At 37.4% G+C, this 20,709-nt stretch overlaps 1 protein-coding gene across 1 annotated transcript in view; it reads right to left on the bottom strand.

Moving 5' to 3' along the window:
• Positions 1-897: 897 nt before the first annotated feature.
• LOC148940950 (uncharacterized) overlaps positions 898-20,709 on the bottom strand; it is a 37,692-nt gene continuing 17,880 nt past the window's right edge. The window contains exons 2-3 of the mRNA XM_089105118.1: positions 11,173-11,345; positions 898-1,251 (exon numbers count right to left, since the gene is read on the bottom strand). Of these exons, the coding sequence (XP_088961244.1) occupies positions 1,110-1,251; positions 11,173-11,345 (315 nt within the window). The 3' untranslated portion in view covers positions 898-1,109. The remainder of the gene's footprint in view (positions 1,252-11,172; positions 11,346-20,709) is intronic.

The raw sequence follows: 20,709 nt of genomic DNA, 5'->3' as shown, positions 1-20,709 counted from the left end.
GAGGAGGATTATTTCGATGAACTTGTCTTTGTGTAATCCTTGGAACTTCAACAGACAATTGGATTTCATCTGACAATTCTTTTACTTGCTCTAATACTAATGCAAACTCTTCGTCAAACGTTTCCCTTCGTTTTTCCAGAATATCTAAAAGATCGGAAACATGGCCATTGGCAGCACCCAAGTTCAAAGTCTTCCTCTGGAATAGCCGACTAAGAGGCAAGGTCACTGCGAAACTGCTGCGCAGACACTGAAGGGAAACCACGAATTTCACACTATGTAACGCTGTCACAAGCGTCTTTGTCTTCGAAGCGGTTGCTGATTCACTCCAGTGACTAATGTGTTCCAAAGACTTGATCATTATTGGAACTTCAGACACAAACTGCATGAGTGATTCGTGCCGTTCGATCCACATCGTCTTACACATTCCGATGAGCTTAGCTTTCATAACCTTATTCAAGACATAATTTCTCTTCGCAGATGCATAAAAAAGTGCAACAACTTCTTATAATGCATATGGAATTTCTGATACTCGAAACAGCTGGGCTTCATGACAATAAAAGGTTTATAAAGGTATTGATGAAAGCAGTATTTTCTTAACTAGATGTTGGGTGGTATTTATAGAACTTTTATGGCATGAAAACTTTATTTTTGTTCTTGGGTGAACTAGGGCCCTGGGTGCCCAGTAATCAAAGAGGAAACTTGCTGTTTAGTGATTCGTTTATCAAATTTGACAATTCAAACCCTAAATTTGGTAGATCAATCATGAATAAACTCAGTGTTATAATAAGGATTTTAAAAGAAAGCTACAGCTACAATGTAGGTCCAGCAACAATTCAGCTCACAGTTCAGCTGAAAGAGATTTCTAAGAAGGATATTTATTCTGATCGTCCACAGCAATACAAAAAGTGTAAAATAAAATTTATGCTAATTCACATAACAAAGAACTCAATTGTTAATAGAAAGTGTTGCGTTTCAAAAATGGAAAATTGACTTTATTCATATGCTCATTCTCTAAATTTATATTCTATAATTCTGTTTCTATGCTTATAACACGTTTATTTAATTTTCATTCGATCATGTGTCAAAAAGTTTGTTCTAATTTTGTTTTTTTAGGGAAAGCAGTCCTTTTGGATAGATCTTATTTTTCTTCCTGCAAACCCAAAATCTGCCTCCTTTGTGTAAAAGCCTGGATATCCACTGCTTGAATTAGATGGTGCAACACAGACATGATATCCAGAAAAATCTTGGTTCCTGAAAAAAATACTGCTCAATTTCTTATTCGTTTTAAAATTTTAACTTAGTCTTGAAGATTTTTTTTTTTTTACAAATTTAAGGGTCCCATTTCCAAAACGTTTAATATTGTTTGCATTGACGCCAACCCTAATTCACAAGAATGTATAGAGGGAGAGGGCAAGGATTTTTTTTTCGATTTTCAAACGAAAACATGTAATTTTTTATATCCAGTACGTGGGGAAGACTGGTGGTTTGTGCTTCTTTTGAGATATAGATAAGTTTATTTGTTGTCAAGCATAATTGTTTAATTTTTTAAAGCTAGTAAATGTCTTTTTGTCCTTATTATTAGAATATTTTGATAATGAAATATGATTTAAAAACTTGCTTAAAAAATAATTGTCCCTCTCAATATCTGTCATGAAAAAGAAAGCCGACATTTTATTGATTTCAACCTTATAATCTCTTAAACTTCCAACAGGCTTTGAATGTCTCATTCTTGAATGGATTTTCGTAGATGGATGTTCATAAAAAAAATTGACCGTGAACTATAGACGTACAGTATAAATACCATTTTGTATCCTTCAATATCTTTTAAAAAGGCAGCTGACGATATTTTTTTCTACATCATAGCCTCTTGATACGCTTCTAATAGGATCTGACTGTTCCATTCCCAAACAAGGTTGAAAATAAACTGACAGTGAACTAGATTTCCAAGGAGTATATAGTATTTTTTCCCCTACAGTTTCAATCAATTTTTTTTTTCATCAAAAACTTTTTCATTTAAAAAGAAAATATGTTTTTGAGGAGAAAACTCCCCAAGACCCTCAGGGCAAGGGTTTTAAGTTGTGTCCTGGGGGCATATAAGGTTTTTAAAGAAGGCGCTGTCGTAGAAACTTTAAAACAGGCTCAATCGATTGGAAATTCGAAGGGGGTAGTACCCGTTTTAATAATCGAAAGTGATTGGAGGGCAACTAGCCTCCCCCCCCCCCCCACGCCCATTATTCCCCCAAACACATCCAATAAACATTTTTAGATAGCCATTTTGTTCAGCGTAGTTAAATTCCCCATACAAAATATATTTTTCAGGAGGACCCTCCCCCACAACCCTCGGGGCAAGGGTTTTAAGTTACGCCCCGGGGGCACAATAGGTTTTTATAGAAGATATTGTTATAGAAATATCAAAACGGACCCATTTGATTGGAAATTCAAAGGGCTAGTGCCTTTTTTAATAGTCAAAAGTGATTCGAGGGCAACTAGCCCCTCCCACTCCCACCATTCCCCCAAACACATCCAATAAAAATCTTTAGATAGCCATTTTGTTCAGCGTAGTTGATTTCCAGATAGAAAGTATATTTTTGTGGAGACACTCCCCCACAATCCTCAGGGGAAGGATTATAAGTTATGCCCTGGGGGCATATAAGGTTTTATTGAAATCTTTGTCATAGAAACTTGAAAAAGGGCTCATGCGGTTTGAAATTCAAAGGATAGCACCCTTTCTAATAGTCAAAAGTGATTTGAGGGCAACTAACCCCTCTCTTACGCCCACCTTTTCCCCAAACACATCTAATCAAAATTTTTAGATTGCCATTTTATTCAACGTAGTTTAAAGTTTTGGAAATTTGTTCTTTAAGGATGACAACCCCTCCCCCCCCACAGCCCTCAGGGCAAGGGTTGTAAGTTACACCCTGGAGCATATAAAGTTTTTATTGAAAGCGTTGTCGTAGAAACTTCAAAAGGGCTCATTCAATTGGAAATTGAAAAGGTTACTACCTTTTTTAATAGTTGAAAGTGATTGGATAGCGACTAACGCCCCTCTCACGCCCACCATTTTCCAAAACACATCCAATCAAAATTTTGAGATATCCATTTTGTTCAAAGTAGTTGAACGTTCTGGAAATTAGGTCTTTAAGGATGATAACCCCCCCCGAGCCCTCAGTGCAAGGGTTGCAAGTTATGCCCCCAAAGTTGTTGTATAAATCATAGGCAGCAGGATTGCGCTGCCTAAGTAAAGAACGGGGACACTCGAGAACGAGACAAGAACCGGGAACTGGGTAAAGAGGAGGATACTCCCCCGCAACCATCAGGGCAAGGGTTTTAAGTTATGGCCTGGGGGCATATAAGAACGATGTTGGCACAATGTACTATTTATTAATTTTTTCCTTTAGAGCAGGGAACTTCGTATCGAAGAAATTGTCGTAAAAACTTCGAAAAGCACTCATTCAATTGGAAACTGGAGTGGCTTCTGCCGTTTTTAATACTCGAAAGTGATTAGAAGGCGACTAACACCCCTCTCACGCCCACGATTTCCCAAAACACATCCAATCAAAATTTTGAGATAGCCATGTTGGTTAACGTAGTTGAAAGTTCTGGAAATTCGGTTTTAGAGGATGACAACCACTTTGACATACCTTAGGGTAAGGGTTGTAATTTATGTCCTGGGGGCATATAAGGTGTTTATAGAAAGCTCTGTTGTTTTCAAAAGGGCTCATTCGATTGGAAATCGAAAGGCCTGGTGCCCTTTTTAATAATCAAAAGTGATTGCAAGGCTTGACATTTTTATAGTTAAGATTGAAGTGGGTGTAATGTATTATTTTTTGTTGTTATTATTGTTTAGACCAGGGCACTTCGTATCGAAGGTGTTGTCGTGGGAAATTCGAAAAGGGCTCATTCGATGGAAAATAGAAAGGGTTGATGCCCTTTTTAATAGTCACAAATGATTTGAGGTTAATTAATCCTCCTTCCACTCCCACCCACCCACGCTAACCCACCCAATTCTGCTCTTAAAATTTAACCAGATCAAAATAGCGTAGGTGTATATAAGCTATCAGGGAAAGTTAACAGATTTTTTTGAGAAGGGTATCAAGCTTTTCATTTCAGGTCGACTAGAGGAGGTATGAAAGTAAGTTAAACAGTACCTATTGTGTCCAGATTTTTAAATGGTTGTATTTTTTTAAAAATTGCTGAAAAATATTCTCCAGCATACAAATAGCAGGCCAAACTATAAAGTCTTAAAAAATGAAAAGATTTAAAGCATTATTTTGTTTTTCCCTGAAAAGACTAAGTCAATATAAAACGAACAGAAATTAATTAAAAAAACTTTTTCCACCAAATAAGTTTTTCAAAGAAAAGTAAAGAACTCCATTAAATAAAAATGAGCAAAAATCAAATCAAATAACTCTACCAAGCGTAAAACTACCACAAATCCGCATCGATAAATAAATGAAACCCAAAATGAACAGAAATTACAATAATTAACCGAGTCAAACTCAAAACGAGCAGAAATTAACATTAGTTGTGCGCAAAACCCCTATGCCTTCCCAAGATCAAAACAAAATTTGCATTTTAATGAAAAAATACAAATGAATGTGCATTGTCAGTTTACTGATATTTAGTAATCAAAATGTTAATATTATTTGATTTATTAAAGTTATAAAAGTAAAAACATTTATATTTATAAACAAGCCTATATTCCATGGTGTTAATGATTATTTTCTATTATTTTAACCTTAAACTAAACTTTTGTCATAAAAGATTTTTTGGTACCTGTGGGATATACGCCCTACCGCTCAAGTTGTTCCTTCATTGACGTATTATAGAGCCGTTTTTTTTCAGTGATTTTTAAGACAAATAGAAGTGACAGAATAAATAGAAAAAAAAAAAATACAATTTGGGCTATATATTTTCACATTACGGGGTGGGAGCAGGAGTAAAATATTTGGACAGTGTGAAGTTAGAAAACAATTCTTACTAAATAATATAATATTGTATATATATTCTTTCGACAAACTGTCTGCACAGGCTGCAAATCTCTTTTTATTTAGTTCAAAGTTTTCAGGAAGTTTCAACTGAATACCTTAGCTGTTCCTAAGATATTGCAGATGTGCCATTTTGACAATCTGGATACATGAAGTTTACTCATATAAGTTCCTGAGACATTGCAGATATGCCCTTTTGACAACCTGAGTACATATACTTTTTGCATGCTAAAGAATGGTCTGTGTAGCATATATACTGATATCCTGGTTCTCTGCAATATAGCAGTTGGTACAGTAAAAGCAAACCAATTAATAACACGCTTTATAGATTAAAAACAAAGCATTTTAGGATCGTTGATCTTTTTTCGTTTAATTTGGTATCACTTCTTCACAATGGATCAATTCAATGACTTGCTCTCGTTTTGGTTCTAAAAAGGACATGTCATGACAAGTTTGTAGTAGTAGGACTACAGAATAGCTTTAGAATTTGTATCATAGCTTGAAATTCACTGTTGTATAGAAAGAAATAACCGTATTTCCAGAGTTCATATTATTTCTTATTTGATCTTCATTTCGAGTGATACTAAAGCATATTTCTTAAAATTTAAGACTGTATATTACCCACTATTGGTATTATAGCTGGTGAGAGCAAAATGCTACCTAATAGATCAATTCAATATTTATTTATGCCTTTCAATGACTATGCGGTTATTAACAAAATATTTAATTTTACGCATATGTTTTTAAGATGATTTTAATTGTATACTGAAAGTTACTGATGTCACAACTGGTTTAAGACTATGAAAAGCTTCACAGATTAATTTATTTTGGTCACGCTTTGAGCCTCGCCTGCGTATGCAGCCTGTCCCAAGCTAGGATAAAGAGGGAGGGTTGGGCTGTGGGCTTGCGACCCACACCCGGGACCTCAAGGGCCTGCCCTCAGGGAAATCCTAACTGCAACCGAAACATCAAGTTTTAGCCTCGGATTTTCGAACCCCCTTTTGATGACAACCTCTGCATGCCCACGGACAAGATTTATGAATGCAAAACAACACCTCAAATTTGGTTTCTGGAACGTCCGCACAATGTCTCAAGACTCCAAGACTGAACAAGTGCTAAGAGCACTGGAAGGTTACCACCTTGACCTTCTGGCTCTGTCATAAGTTTGATGGCTAGGATCTGGATCAAATAAACTGGATGGAGATGTGACCATTATATACAGTGGATCGCAGCAAAAGCGTGAATACTGAGTAGCACTAATGATGAAAAAACAGACTTCCCAAGCTCTACTACAGTGGACACCGGTGTCACCTAGAATCCTGAAAGCCCACTTCATCGGCGCGCATGTGAAACTGTCAGTAATAGTATGCTACGCACCCACCAATGACGCCACCGACGAAGCAAAAGACGAATTTTACAGAGCTCTCAACTCCGTGGCAAACAACATTCCACGGCATAACATACCATGTTTTCTTGGAGACTTTAAAGCGAAGACAAGGAAGAACCAACAGTTTCCCTCAGATGATTTCGGCGATCGTAACCTTGGCCAGCGAAAAGAGAACGAAGTATTACTTATTAACTTCGCACTTCTTAACGACAAAGTAACTGGAGGTACCCTATTTTCTCATCGAGATGTGCACAAATATTCTTGGATATCTCCCGATGGCCATACCCGAAATCAGATTGACCATTGTCTTTGGAGCAGGAAGTGGAGATCAAGCCTACTTGATATAAGGGGATATAGAGGAGCTGACGTTGGCTCAGATCATAATCTGATGGCAGCAAAAATCCGCCTTAAATTGAAAAGAAATAGAAAAGCAAATAAGGCCCCCTTAAACCCAGTCTTTGACTCGGAGAAACTGAGGTTGAGAGAATTCAACCAAGCCTTTAAACTAGAGATGCAGAATAGATTTGAAGCCTTGTCTTTACTAGATGATGCTGATAGCAATCAATACTGGGATAGCATAAAGTTGTGCTTTCACAATGCCGCGAAAGCCACCATTGGGTACAGCAAGAGCCCAAAAGACCAGTGGCTATCTGACCAAACATGGGAACTCATTGAGAGAAGGAAAAAAGTATAAGCATCACTTATCCAAAGACAAACCCCCGACCAACAGATCCTCAGAAACGATGAATACAGAGCCGCGGATAAAGAGGTAAAGAAGAGTGCCAGAAAAGACCAGAGAAACCTGCTGGAGTGAAAAGCAGCGCAGGCAGAAGGGGCGGCGGAGAGAGGTGATTCAAGAGCCGTCTACAAAATCGCTAATGAGCTTATCGGAAAGAAATCCTCTATTTAACATGGACCAGTAACAGACCCTTTGGGCATCCTGAAAACACAGCAGTCTAACGCAAACGCAATTTGGTCCAGCCACTTCAAGAAATTTTTGAATAGACCTCCGCCAGAGGATCCCCCAGAGATCCCAGCTACAACACTGTTTTCCTTAGATATCAGCACGGATCCGCCGTCATCCAATGAAATTATAGCAGCAGCAAAGAAGCTGAAAAATGAGAAGTCGCCTGGCGACGACAGGATATCCGCGGAAATGATCAAAGCGACTGTTATGACCTGCCTCAAGTTCTAGACAGCGTTGTTCGCAATAATCTGGACGACCGCAAAAATACCTTCGGATTGGAAACGCACCACGCTTGTGAGGATCTTTAAGAAAGGCGATACGTCCTTCCCAGGCAACTGGCGAGGAATCTGCATGCTTTTCATACCTAGCAAATTGCTGACGCACATTTTACTGCAGAGAATCAGCTCGCAGCTTGACAGACACCTTCGCGACAAGCAGCATGGATTCAGACCGAACCGTTCATGTGCAGACTTGATATTCACCCTACGGCTACTGACGGAAGAAAGGAGAGAGTGTCGTTCCAAAATCTATATGATATTCATCGATTTTGAGAAGGCATTTGACTCAGTAGACCGCCAAAGCCTGTGGAAGATCCTACTGCATTACGGAACCCCTGAAAAGATAGTTTCACTGATCGTTGCGCTCTATGAAGAAACCGAGCGCTGTGTAAAGACACCAGATGGCCAAACTCGTTTCTTCCGCATTCTGTCAGGAGTTAAAGGTTGCGTCTTGTCACCGCTACTTTTCGTAATTGTCATTGATTACATACTGCGAAGTACAAGCACAGACGGAATCCAGCTGAATCCAGAAACAAGCCTCAGTGATGTAGACTTCGCTGACGATATCGCCGTCCTAGAATCATGCAAGGAAAGACTCCAAGAACTCTTTGACAAAGTGAGGGAGAGAGGCGGCCATGTCGGCCTAAAAATAAATAATGAGAAAACAAAATGCATGGCTACCACAGATTCACCCCTGAGCATCACTTGCGGAGACCAACACATAGAGCAAGTCGTCCATTTCAAATACTTGGGAAGCATAATAGAAAGTACCGGATCGACCACAAAAGAAGTGCTCACAAGAATCGGCCAAGCCGATGGGGCCTTCAATACATTACGGAAAGTATCGTTGTCCCAAATCTTCTGTATACAGCTAAAGTTATGATTCTTCAATATCAATGTTATGCCAGTGCTGCTTTACGCAGCCAAAACCTGGCACATGACCCAGAAACAAGAGAGAAGAATGCTTGCTTTCGAAAACTTACGTCTCAGAAGAATTCTCAACATCTGTTGGCAGCAGAAAATAACAATCCAATCCATCCGTGACAAGACTGGCCAGCCTCTTGTGACATATATCATAAGAATCTGCCGATGGTGGTATCTTGGCCACGTACTACATGTGGACACTCTCCGACTACCAAATGCAGTGCTTTATTGGCAGCTATCGGGTCCACGCCACAGTGGCAGACCCAGAAACACCCTGCGTCCAACGTACCAGACAGATCTCTGTAACCTGCACGCATCAATCCAACCTCAGTGGGAGGACATACTTGCAGCAGCAAACTGGCGGGAAGATTGGCGGCTTCTTCTTGATGCCCTGGGTGCCTCGGGAGGCACAGGCGGATCTAAGGTCTAAGGTAAGGTTGTGTTTTCAATAAAGCGCTAGTTTTCTAGAAACAATCATAGAAACAAAGGGAAACATAATTAGTTGGTTTACCTTCACTAGTTTTATTGATATATTTATTAGATAAGCTTTGAAGTAATAATTTTTGTCCGTTTTAATTTTCAACTTCGCTTTTTACTTCCTTTTCGTTTAACGTATCCCTTTGACAAGTTTCTTTTTAGTAAACACATTGGATTAATAAAAAAACTTAGATTTTGACTTGAGTTAGACGGAAATTCAGATTTCGCTTTCCAGAGACATTAGATTTTCTTGGAATGGGTCAAATACAGCTAGGGTAAGGTGCCCGAGGGTTGTGTTCTCTACAAGAGCCTCTATGTAGGATCAAAGCTCAAGTCATTTCAGGTAGCACTGTAGAGGTACGAAATGAAAAGCGATATTTGTTGTTTCATCCGCAATACTGAGATCCTGAGGACCTTCAAGTTGGTGAACCTCTCCTCCCATGTAGAAGCTCGTTCTCTAAGATGGTACGGCCACTTACTCCGCCTCCCGCCAGCTACCCCTGCAAGGCTCATATCAAACTTCAATCCCTCGATTGATTGGAAACGTCCTCGAGGGAGGCCACGCACCAGATGGGCTGATGCTATAAATCAACGCTTCCTCAACCGCAACATCGACCCAAATGAGGCACCATCCTTAGCCCTGGACAGGGCTGCTTGGAGAAGACTGACAGCGCTGTCAACCAGTTCCCTCTACGCTGGCGACCTTGCTCAGTAAGAGCGATAAGTCAAAAGTAAGTCAAATATCTACTAGTGGGGAAATCAAGGTGTGTCCAAGTTTTTACTTTTTTTCGGAGGGTGGGATACAAAACGCTTGCAAAAAGGCATCAAAATTTGTTTATTTGCATTTTTGTTTCGTTTTTGAGAGTCAGAAAAATATTTTTTTTTGGGGGGGGGGGTTGTTCGAACCCCCTAATATCTTCCCTGGGACGTCCCTAATATTTAGGGAGGTTGTTCGAACCCCCTAATCTCTTCCCTGGACACGGTCTTAGGGGAACACTAACTACTGTCATTGGTTGCAGTTTTTTTTTCTTTTTTTTTACTAAGATACTTAGTTTATAATACTCACTCTACACAGTCTTTGAAAAATAGTCAAAATGATATTCCGGCTCCGCTCTTCTGTTGAAGTATTATGATATTTTTTTTGCAATTATTATGGATTTTATGTTGGGTGTTGGCCACCTTTAATAATTTACTACACTGTGGCAGGAATAATTCAAAACGTGTTTTGTGACGTTTTTGTGAAACAAAGAGTCCTGTGGTGGCTCTGTTGGTTTGATTTCAGCTTGGTAATAAGAGACCCAGAGTTTAAACTGAGCCACATTAATATAGTGTAGGGCCGGCACAAGGAGCTTAGTAGTCAAGAAGCGTCGTTAATCCAATATGTAAATTGTCACACTAAGATTTATTGTCTATAGTTTAAACTCAGCACTCTCTAGTGAATTATTTCATCTGTTTTTCTTCTAATTATCAAAATTCTTAAAAGATTTCCCTTTTTCTAAAACGAGCTATGTCGCCTTTTTTGCACGTAGATAATTTCCCAGACCACACTACCTTTCTATTCACAGAATTTGACAAATGAAAATGTAAATAGAAAACGGAAATAATACTGAAACAATTCAGCTGTTCCACTGCTTTGCTTAAATATTATACCTGTTTGCTCTATATATTTTTATTTGTTGTTTGGAAAATTGTTTGATGTGAGCCTGATAGTCCCAAACAAATTTTAATGGAATTTTTTTTTTTACAAACTAATCGATGTTATTAAAGATCCAAAAACCCAAGTCCAAAACCCAAAACGCATTTTTGATTTTCGGCTCTCCTGTAAAATTTATATTGTCTCATATAACGCCTTTTAAAATTATATAGATGACTTCAGTTAAGGAAAACATTCATTTGCATTTATTTGATTTTATTTATTTATATTGATATATTTAACATTGTTTAATTCATTTTTTTTAAGTATTTAATATAATTTCAAATTCAGCCATGTTTATGAATCGTTTAAAATAAGCTTAACATCATAATCTGTCATCCAAATGGAGAAGTAGCTACATAATGAACTTTAGTATGTGAACGGCTGTTGAAGATAGCGTCTACTGACAACAGTCTCATATAACAGTTACTTAAATAGAAATTTTGCATACCACTTACTCATAAAGGGTCCAAACGGATTTTCCAATAACAATCAGCGACTTAACAAGAAAAGAAATTCTTGCTTCTCCAGTCAGGAATATTTCAGTTCCTCCAAACCAAGGTCTTTCATACAAATGAATGCCATCTACTTTGTAACCAAACGCTGAACCAACATATCTTAACGATGACACCTGAAAATGTGTAATAATTTGTAATAAAAAAATTATCAAAGAAACGCATAATTCTTTATTTGATATTCAGAAGTCGATGTAACCCCGAGGCAAGGCTGTATCTAGAGGGGGGGGGGGCTTGAACTTACCCCGCGAAATCCTTGTTTTTATTGAGCTGTGGGTTTCGTTTACAGGTCCCAAGATGGATCTGTTCCTTCGTTTATGCGTATTTCGGAAGAAGGTTTTGGACTCAGTTCAATAGTATCCCTGTGAACTAATCCTTATGGGGGATTTTAACCTGAACCTTCTGGATGCAGAATCTGTTTAAGCTATAGACCTTTTGTCGATGATGTTCTATTTGCGTAGTGTACGCTGGAATTTGAATACGAATTTGAGTTACGGAAATGCATGTGTCTCGTACTTGATAATATTTTCTCGTCACTAGATGAACTTAGATAATCCGGTGCTGGTTAGTGATATTTCTTATCGTTTTTCCGCTATTTCCCGACGAAAGAATGGTGATCAAGTGCAACGTATAGCATCACCATCTGATCTCCCATTTTCCCGTTTTGGTGATACAGAGCTGAGTCTACTTAATTCTCGTCTGATTTGCCATAGGATGGTTTGGTTTATAAATCGATTTTAACCGCTCTTTTTATTTCTTTTATGATTTAGTAAAAGAAGGTATCCTAGAAGTTTGCCATCAGAATCCAGCGCCTCATTATTCGAAAAGGAAAGCACCATTGAATCCGTGGATGACTCAAAGTCTTTATAAAAGCTGACAAAGGAAAAATTATTTGTGGAAGCTTAACAAGGCTTCATAATCTGCAGCTCATCATCAACGGTTCAAGGCCTATATTAGCATATATAATTCTCTGTGTTGGAAGGTCACGTCTCGGTATTATAATAGGAAATTCACTGAGTGTGGAAAGGATGTTAGGAATACGTGGTATATAATCAATTGGGTTCTTAGACCTACTTCCCCTCTTCCTTAAGTTCCAACAACACTGATAATTGATGGTAACAATGTCCAAGGAGAAGATGTTCAGCTTGAGCTTACCTCTTATTTTGCTAATATAGCGAAAACGGCTGCTTCCTCAGCAAGCTCCGCAATTTCTCGTTGCGATTTCTGAGCCTATCAATGGTCTTGAATTATGTTTCTGTGTTTGAGATAGCTCGTATCGCGAACACTATTAAAGGATCATCGTCTTCAAGGCCAGATAGAATTCCGAAAAGGGTTATCCTTGCCATTCTGCCAGCTATTCTGTCACCATTGGCTAAGCTCGTCAATTTGTCTTTCGAGATAAGAATTTTTCCTGAATCTCTCAGGCGAGCTAAAGCTATAGTGCTGTATAAAAGTGGTTCTTGGAGTAATCCTGCTAATTACAGGCCAATTTCTCTCCTTCTGTTTTCAGCAAAATTTTTGAGAATGCTATGCTATCTAGGCTTCTTAGATTTCTGGATGCAAAAGGATTTGTGCATGATTTTCAGTTTAGATTCCGAGTGAATAGCTCTACAAATAATACTTGCGTAGTTCTATTGAATTTCATTCATTCGGCAATAGATTCTGGTCTTATCCAGACAGCTTTATTTTTGGATATTTGTAAAGCTTTTGATTCTTTGACCCATCGTATTCTTCTTTGGAAACTATCACATAATGGCATCAAATCAAATACTTTTTCTTGGTTTGAATTATTTATTTCCGGTAGGCTTATTTCAATAGATCCGCTTTTCCGGAGACGTTCTGAAGTAGATTATGGCATTCCTCAGGGATCTGTTCTTGGCCCCGTTTTGTTTCTGATTCGTTTTAATGATCTGATTTTGGCAGTCAAAAATACCAGGCCTCTAGAAAGCTGCAAGCTGTGTCATCCTGATGTTCCTTCGTGTTCAAATACTACTACTAATGCAGATTTTCTCGTTGCTTTTTCTGATGACAACACTCTTAGAACCCTTGGGAAGACGGAATGGGATATCAGGTCTAACCTTGTGGCAATCTTTGAGATAGTAATTTCATGATTTGATACGAATTATTTGGCCTTGAATGTTGGCAAGTCGCATTTTCTTATTTTTTCTCGAATTGGTATAGACTTCCCTCAGATTACACACCTTCAGGTGTCACACGGCTCCTTGAGTAGGCCAGAGAATCAGGTGGTCCGGTCTCTTGGTATCCTGATTGATGAGAACCTTTTGTTTAGACACCATATAGCCAAGATTAGGGTTAAGGTCTCACGGAATTTGGGTATCATTAGAAAGCTCGGCCTTGTCCAGTCATATGTTTCATATTGCATCATTGTATGAATGTCTACTTTTCCTTCTACACTGTGGTCACTTTCTGCCATGCATAATAAATCACAGCGTCTAGTTGTGGACACCAACCGTTCCTCACCAAAACCGTTCTTAAACCTACAGTCAATTTACATTCTTTCTTGTGCTTCTTTTGTCTTTCATGGTAATCTTGCAAAATCACTTCAGAAAACTCCTGTGTTTATATATGATTCAGCTCTATATAGCCTTCGTTCTTTACATAGTATCAAAATTCCTCCTACCCCTAGTATATCGTCAGATTTTAATACCCTCATTGCTTGTCAACATGTCTTTTGCAACACAGTGTCTTTTGATTTACCGTGAACATATTTTAAGTAACGTAGGGTCTGATAATGTAAACACCAATGGATGGGTAAGAGACAAAATATCTTTAGTTCCATCTTCTCTCCCAGAATTTTAACTCCCCTTGCCTGTGAGCAATTCTCTAACATTCCGTTACAGCTTCAATGTTACCTCCCAAGGAGTTATTCCAGCTCTATCGCCGAAGTAGATGTGCTATTTTAATAGCCTGTTACTTACATTGCCTTTTGATTTACCTCTACCTTTTCTCCCTAGTCTAGGTCCATTTAGCCCTTCCCCGAAACACCCCTCTGAGTTATTAATTGAATCCCCTAACCCTTTTCAAAGATATTTTAGATAACGTATTTTGAAAAGTTTGATGTATGTAACGCCTTTAATGTGCTCTGGTACACCTGTTGTCTCAGGAGTTTAACTTAGGACAACTTCAGAAAATTTCTATCGAGTAAACAGTTTCTAAGTGTTCCAAGCTGATTGGACAACCAATACCAAACAAGCCTAGTTTGCATAATTTAGGGCTACACTTACTTAGAACCCGGAAATCTTACATGACAAACTATTTTGAACCAAATGGCAGTCTAAAAATTATGCTCCATTGCAACGCAAGAGGCATTTCTGGGAACGTAAAGGGCATTTGAGGGAGCTTGCTGGTCTCGAAGTTTCTTGGTAATAGAACTAGAGGTTTTGATTTTGTTATCTTTTGAGCCCTCTCCCAATTCTCTACGACAGCAGCTTCCATACAAAATGACAGTAAAAAGATTATGCGAAGAAGACGAATGGATCTTAACTGGATCTAAACGGTAGTTGACTTTTAAAGCTTGAAAGATGAAAGATTAAGTACATATATTTTCCGATGATGTTTCTAACCTTGGAGTTACTGGAAGGAAGAAAATATAAGCAGAAAACGAAGTTTTAGAGTCCTAGCTAGAGCTGTCATGAAAGAGTAATCGATATAGCCCTACAATGTACCATGTCCACAAGAAGTTACCCTTTGGCGTATTGAGGTAGAGAGACGAACTTGAAACACTTTGCGGGGTCTAATTATGAACCCCACAATTTTGGGGTCTGAAATTTAGGATCTTTCAAACAATTTTGGTTGAACATCAGTTCTTGAAAGGTTACTTCGCATATTACAATAACTTTCAAGGAAGTTTCCTTTCTGAAACGAGTTGATGTTTGCATTAGAAGCCAGATTCCAGATCTATACGTGGCAAATGTTTGGTTTGTTTATTTCAGGCCAGAGCAAAAAAAAATTGGATTCATCGAAAATACTGTTTAAAATAAATAAATTCTTCCTACTTATGCACTCGTAAAATAATTCAGTGCTTGGCGGAGTTATAAGTTACAGGCAAGCATCTAGTTCAAAAACCTAGAACTTTGTGGCTTGCAAAGTCCTTTTTAGTAACAGTCCTTTAGTAACATTACCTAAAGTTAAGTTAACCGGTTTTTTTTTGTTATTTTTTTATTGTTATATACCTTTTCAGCATCTCACTGTCTGATTTCTCTCTTAAGCTGGCATTATATATATCAGCGTTTTCTGCTTAAAAATGGGGAAACTCTGTCAAATCAAGGGAATTTTGAACTATGTTTAGTGTTGGTGTCAAGGAAATTGAAATCCTGTCCCACCTCTTATTCCCAAAGGAAGAATAAGTTGTCAGAACTGGAACCTATATTCACCTATGATGGGAATAATCCGAAAATGACCTCCACCTGTTTTTGGAAAATATTTATCCATTACTTTCCTTTCAGGTGCTGAGTTCAAGAAGGTCCATCGGGAAGAAAAGAGTTGTTAGCTCTCTCGTCCTCTAGAAAGGCAAATATATAGAAAAATATACAATTTTGTCACATTCGGAAAAATAATATGTTTCCGAAATTTAAAACTACAAACCTTCTCAAAGAAATTTTCAGGCTCCCCCTCCCAACCTGTGAGAAATTCTGCTTGTGCCCTTGGCAAGATCGCTTTGATCTACATAGCAAATAGGATAATAACTTATTATTCAAGCATTAATAAATTCCAATATTGAAAATGACTGTGAAAATTTACATGACTTCACATCTCGAGGAGTATTGATGAAGTTCAAAAAGTTTTAAATTGAATGAAGTTCAAAAAGTTTTAAAATGAAGAATTTGATATAATCTTTATCGTTAGATATAGCTGTTCCATGATAGGTATTATAGTTCCAAGCTAACGACAATCAACAAAAGCATTTACTTTTAATTTCCATCTCTGATATTAGAGTCTATCTCGATTTACTTAGAAAATAATAATTTCCACAAGGAAATGGGAACATCATATTTGCTATTGTTTGTTTTTCTTATGACCTATTTTTTAAGTTAAGTATTCTTTTTATAGAATTATTATTTTCTATTTTGGTGGGAGGAAAAGAAGCAAAAAATGTAATAATATTTACTGATACTCAAAAGGATAGCAAGTAGCGAAAGCCTGTTTTTGATATCGTATTTTAATTATAAACGATGGATTATTAGAACTTTAATAACAGCTTATAAAAAACATTGTACGGCATTCGTTTTTGTTGAGATTATATAACAGTAAACAAGCTTTATCAAATGAAAGTAAAGAGTGCCGCCAACAGACGAATTATCCAATATCTCAGAGTACTATTTGCCCCCTTAAATTCCCTCCCCAATCTTTGCGTTAGAGTTTCCGCACACTATAGATATCAATTATACTTCTATTAAATTGTAAACTAAAGTCTAGCGTTAAGATCAGGGAGGAAAGAAGGAGTGGTGAAGAATGATGATATTCATAGTCCAAATATATTATTCCAAACAAAGGGAGTAGGGGGTTAGTTCTCTGTTATTTCCAACATGGATATTTGAAAGTTTAGGCCTTCAAATGCCTAAGGATCCGTTAATCTTTCTAATTTGTCGATGTGCAACTATGCGATACTAAATGACCGTTGCAAAAGCTGCATATCCATTCTATATAATAAAAGTTTGTTTTATATAGATTGCACATTTAAGTGCTTATACACAGCTGTTCAATAGTTTCATTCTGTAGATAAAACGTTCATAAACATTCTATACAATGAACGCTATTATGATAAACGCTATTACATATAAGAAGTTATTAATTCTATATAATAAACGTTTGCTTTGTATAGATTGCACATCTATATTCAAAAAATGGGGGCTCTATAGACGTTGGACGACACTGTTGGATGATTATAAATTGATTGGCTTTTTCATAGTTTTTACTTGATAGTTGTGTACCCCTAGTCGGGCCAAATTATTGTTCTGCGGCAGAAATTGACTCTAAACTATTTTGTATTGTCTCATAACAAGTTTGAAATGGGTGCTAGAATTTCCGTTTTAATGGGTGCCAGTTTTTTTTTTAATTTCTGTTCGGATGATCCTCTCTCGATATGCTGTAACCACTAGTTTCTTCCAATTGTTCTTGGAAAAAATTATCAGTCATCAACTTTCTTATAAAAAACAGAAATATTTTGTATAGGACTATCAATGTTTCATTAATAAGCTTGAAATTTTGTTGATTATACGTTTCTAGATTACTTCGAAAAGCATTTTCTTTTTGTACAATATTCTTATCTAAATTCTTTTTTAGGTCCGTTACTACTTGCATGTGTCGCTCTCTACTTTCAGTTCGCTCAAATGAACTGTTTATGTGTGTGTCTTTGCCTGTCCCAGTAACCTCTGTTTGAAAATTTTGTTGTCAAAACCAATTAGGAATAGCTTTTTTTTCTAAAATATCAACCAGAATTATTTTATAAAATAATGAATATTTTGTAGCTCTTGGCCCTCAGTCACAGGGGCACAGGGCACAGGGGCACAAGTGGCAGTCATTCGCTGAAAAATAGGAAAATCTTCCTCACTGTAGTTACTATTTTGAATTCAAATTCCATGTCATATTTTGCCAAGATGGGACCAAAAAGGAAAGGAGGGGTAGTTGTTTCACCCAGGTCACTTTCAACCCATAAGAAGAAAACTAACACTCCATCTTCAATATTCTAAGGTCCCAAGTTTGATATAAGTGGTTCTCTTTGTCATAATTCTAGGGGGAAATAGGGGCGTGGAGGACAAAGAGGTCTTAATTTGAGCAGGGCTACATCTGATCCCAGTGTTCATCTACAAATGTTAAAATGCGTTTACCGATTCGCTGAAGCCCATTAATTAGTCTTTGGGCCAAGAATATTGCATTTGCATACTTTGTTCATTTGTATAAAAATGGAAAGGTTCTTGACGACCTAAAAATCGTCATTTAAATAATTTGGGGTCGTTTCCCCGAAATTTCTGTTGGGAGGCCTAAGACTTTCTTGACCAAAATATCAATAAGATCCTGAGTTGAACAATACATAAGAAGCCCGTTCTTCGAAGTCCTTTCTTTATGTTTCATCGAAGATTCAGACAACGCCATTTTTGACTACGGTGAGCGACCGTGGTCAATTACGGCACAGTTGGGCGACTAAGTTACCATTAATGACTTTCAAGCATCGGAAATGGCACTAGAACTTTTGACATCCAACCGAGTAAGGTCGATTCTGAAAATTTACGGCATTGGTTCGATATGTTGAAACATCCAGGTAAAAAGAAAAGCATCTGTGGCAAGGAAAATACGTAACTACACATTTTCGTAGTTTTATTCTTAAAAATTCTAGGACACCCAAAATTTGGCAGTACAACTTTGGTGCCTGGGGTGTTTCCCTTCTCTATGAAATTATTACTAATACATTTTGCTGGATACCTTTATAGACCTACTTGAGAAATTATACATACTTGGTTTCATCATTAACGGAGGTTCCTTTAATGTATATGTTGTTTCCAAACTTACTTTTTTCTACATGCTGCTCTTAATTTACAGTTCAGCACCACAAACTGTTGGAGAGATAAAGACGAGCAGCTTTTTGTCAACTTGGAGAGTTGTTCAGCTTCGTAAATGGAATTCTCGGGGATCGATTTACATCTCAAATTTGGTAATAGAGAAGGGTCTACAAGTTGTACCTTCACCCCTTACCCTCCTCCATTTATCTGATAAAATTTCAGCCTTTAGTGGCCTTATTTAGACTAAAGTAGAACTATATTGTCATAAATATAGATAAGATAAGATTTATCGCAAAAAGTATGTGGGCCATAGCAACACAAAATACAGTCTATAAAAAAAGCGCGAGGAACAAAAGACCACTTTAAATAATGCAAAACAATAAAAAATAGTATCAAAACAAACAAAAATCATCTAGCCCTTCCTTTATTAACTAGCCCTATTCTTCCGACTATTTGATAGAATTATGGTATTTCTTGATCTGGGTATATTACCATAACTACTTTATTTAACTTTAACTTTATTAATTGTCCCTGTTCCGGGTCACCACAGTCACATGGATTAATTGATAAAATAACTCTTTTTCTTATTTCAGCTGCTTATGAAACGTATTTTATCAATCCTATGTAGGATTACAGATAAATTTTACACAACATAAATTCTTTAAAATGTGTAGTTTTATTCTAGATATTTTGTGATTATTTATAAATTGACAAGGGGAGGGGGAGGGGGGACGTATCTGAAATTAGATAATGATGCTGATCATGTTATATTCCCTATGTTAAGTTCTTCATCTAGGAGAACCTGAGTAGTAAGCGCCCAATTCGTTGAAAATATACATGTACTTACACAGGCCTGAGGCATGGATATGTGTGTAGTTTAACCGGTACATTGGCTTGCCAGGATCGGTCACCTATTACTACGAACGATACTTGCCCTACCAAACGGGTTTTCTAATGTGACACTCATTTTTTTGTGTGTCAGTTGGTTAGAGAGAGCTGGCGGTTACTCCATATGATGACTTGATTAGTCGTTTTTTTAAAAAACTTGGCAAGGTATAATGTACTCAAGCAAATACTAACTCAATTTGCAAAAATGGTATTCCATTTGCGTAACTCTGTTCTGAATGTCCTTAATGAGGATATAAATAATATAGAATGACATTGTGACTTGACCTAGCTTTACCTCTCCGATGTGGTCTGCATTATACACAAGTAACGTTTGAAAACTATTGTCAATTTAAAATAGGATCTTACGTTCCCTTCGTCCCCCCATTTCTGAGGGTGCAGGGGATGGTAGGAGAGAGGGAGGGGGAGTCAATTTTGGAGATTTCTGATAACAAGTACCATTCATTGCGATCGTAGCTCTATGTTGGCTCGTTTTAAATACTTCAGCTTATCTATTCATTTGTGTTAAATAAAAATCTTGAATCTGGAAAATGAAAAAATAAGTATTTAAACAAAATGTACGATGCTGCTAATTAAAGAATAGTAGGCTACACTCATAATTGTTTGCATGAGGGTTCAGTTAAAGAGGTCTCACTTGCACGAGGGTTCAGATGCATGGGGGTTCACTTGCTTAGGGTTCACTTACACGGGGATTCAGTTACAATGGAACCCACACAAAAACAATAGGGCACACATAAAAGCCAAATGAATGACATTGCGACTTGACCTAGCTTTACCTCTCCGATGTGGTCTGTATAATACACATCTGGGGAGGGGAGAATGGAGGTAAGTGTTTAGTTTAAAAAATGCTAGGAGGACTTGAGTTTTGTGGGTAGGGTGAAAAATGGTACTTATTCAATATCCTGGTAAACATTATACCTCATTCTTTTATTCTAACTTAACTTCTAGGAATAGGACTTCATTCTATCGGCTAAATCAGTTTATTCATCTATAACGGTGAACAAAAAGACTATTAATTCTCCATATTCTTCTGATCATGCGCCCATTCCTCCTTCTC

This window comes from Artemia sp. Qi Xiang Cuo, chromosome 19 (assembly GCF_049724085.1).
Source record: "Artemia sp. Qi Xiang Cuo chromosome 19, ASM4972408v1, whole genome shotgun sequence".
Taxonomy (NCBI): Eukaryota; Metazoa; Arthropoda; class Branchiopoda; order Anostraca; family Artemiidae; genus Artemia; species Artemia sp. Qi Xiang Cuo.
This window is presented reverse-complemented; position numbering and strand designations above follow the sequence as displayed.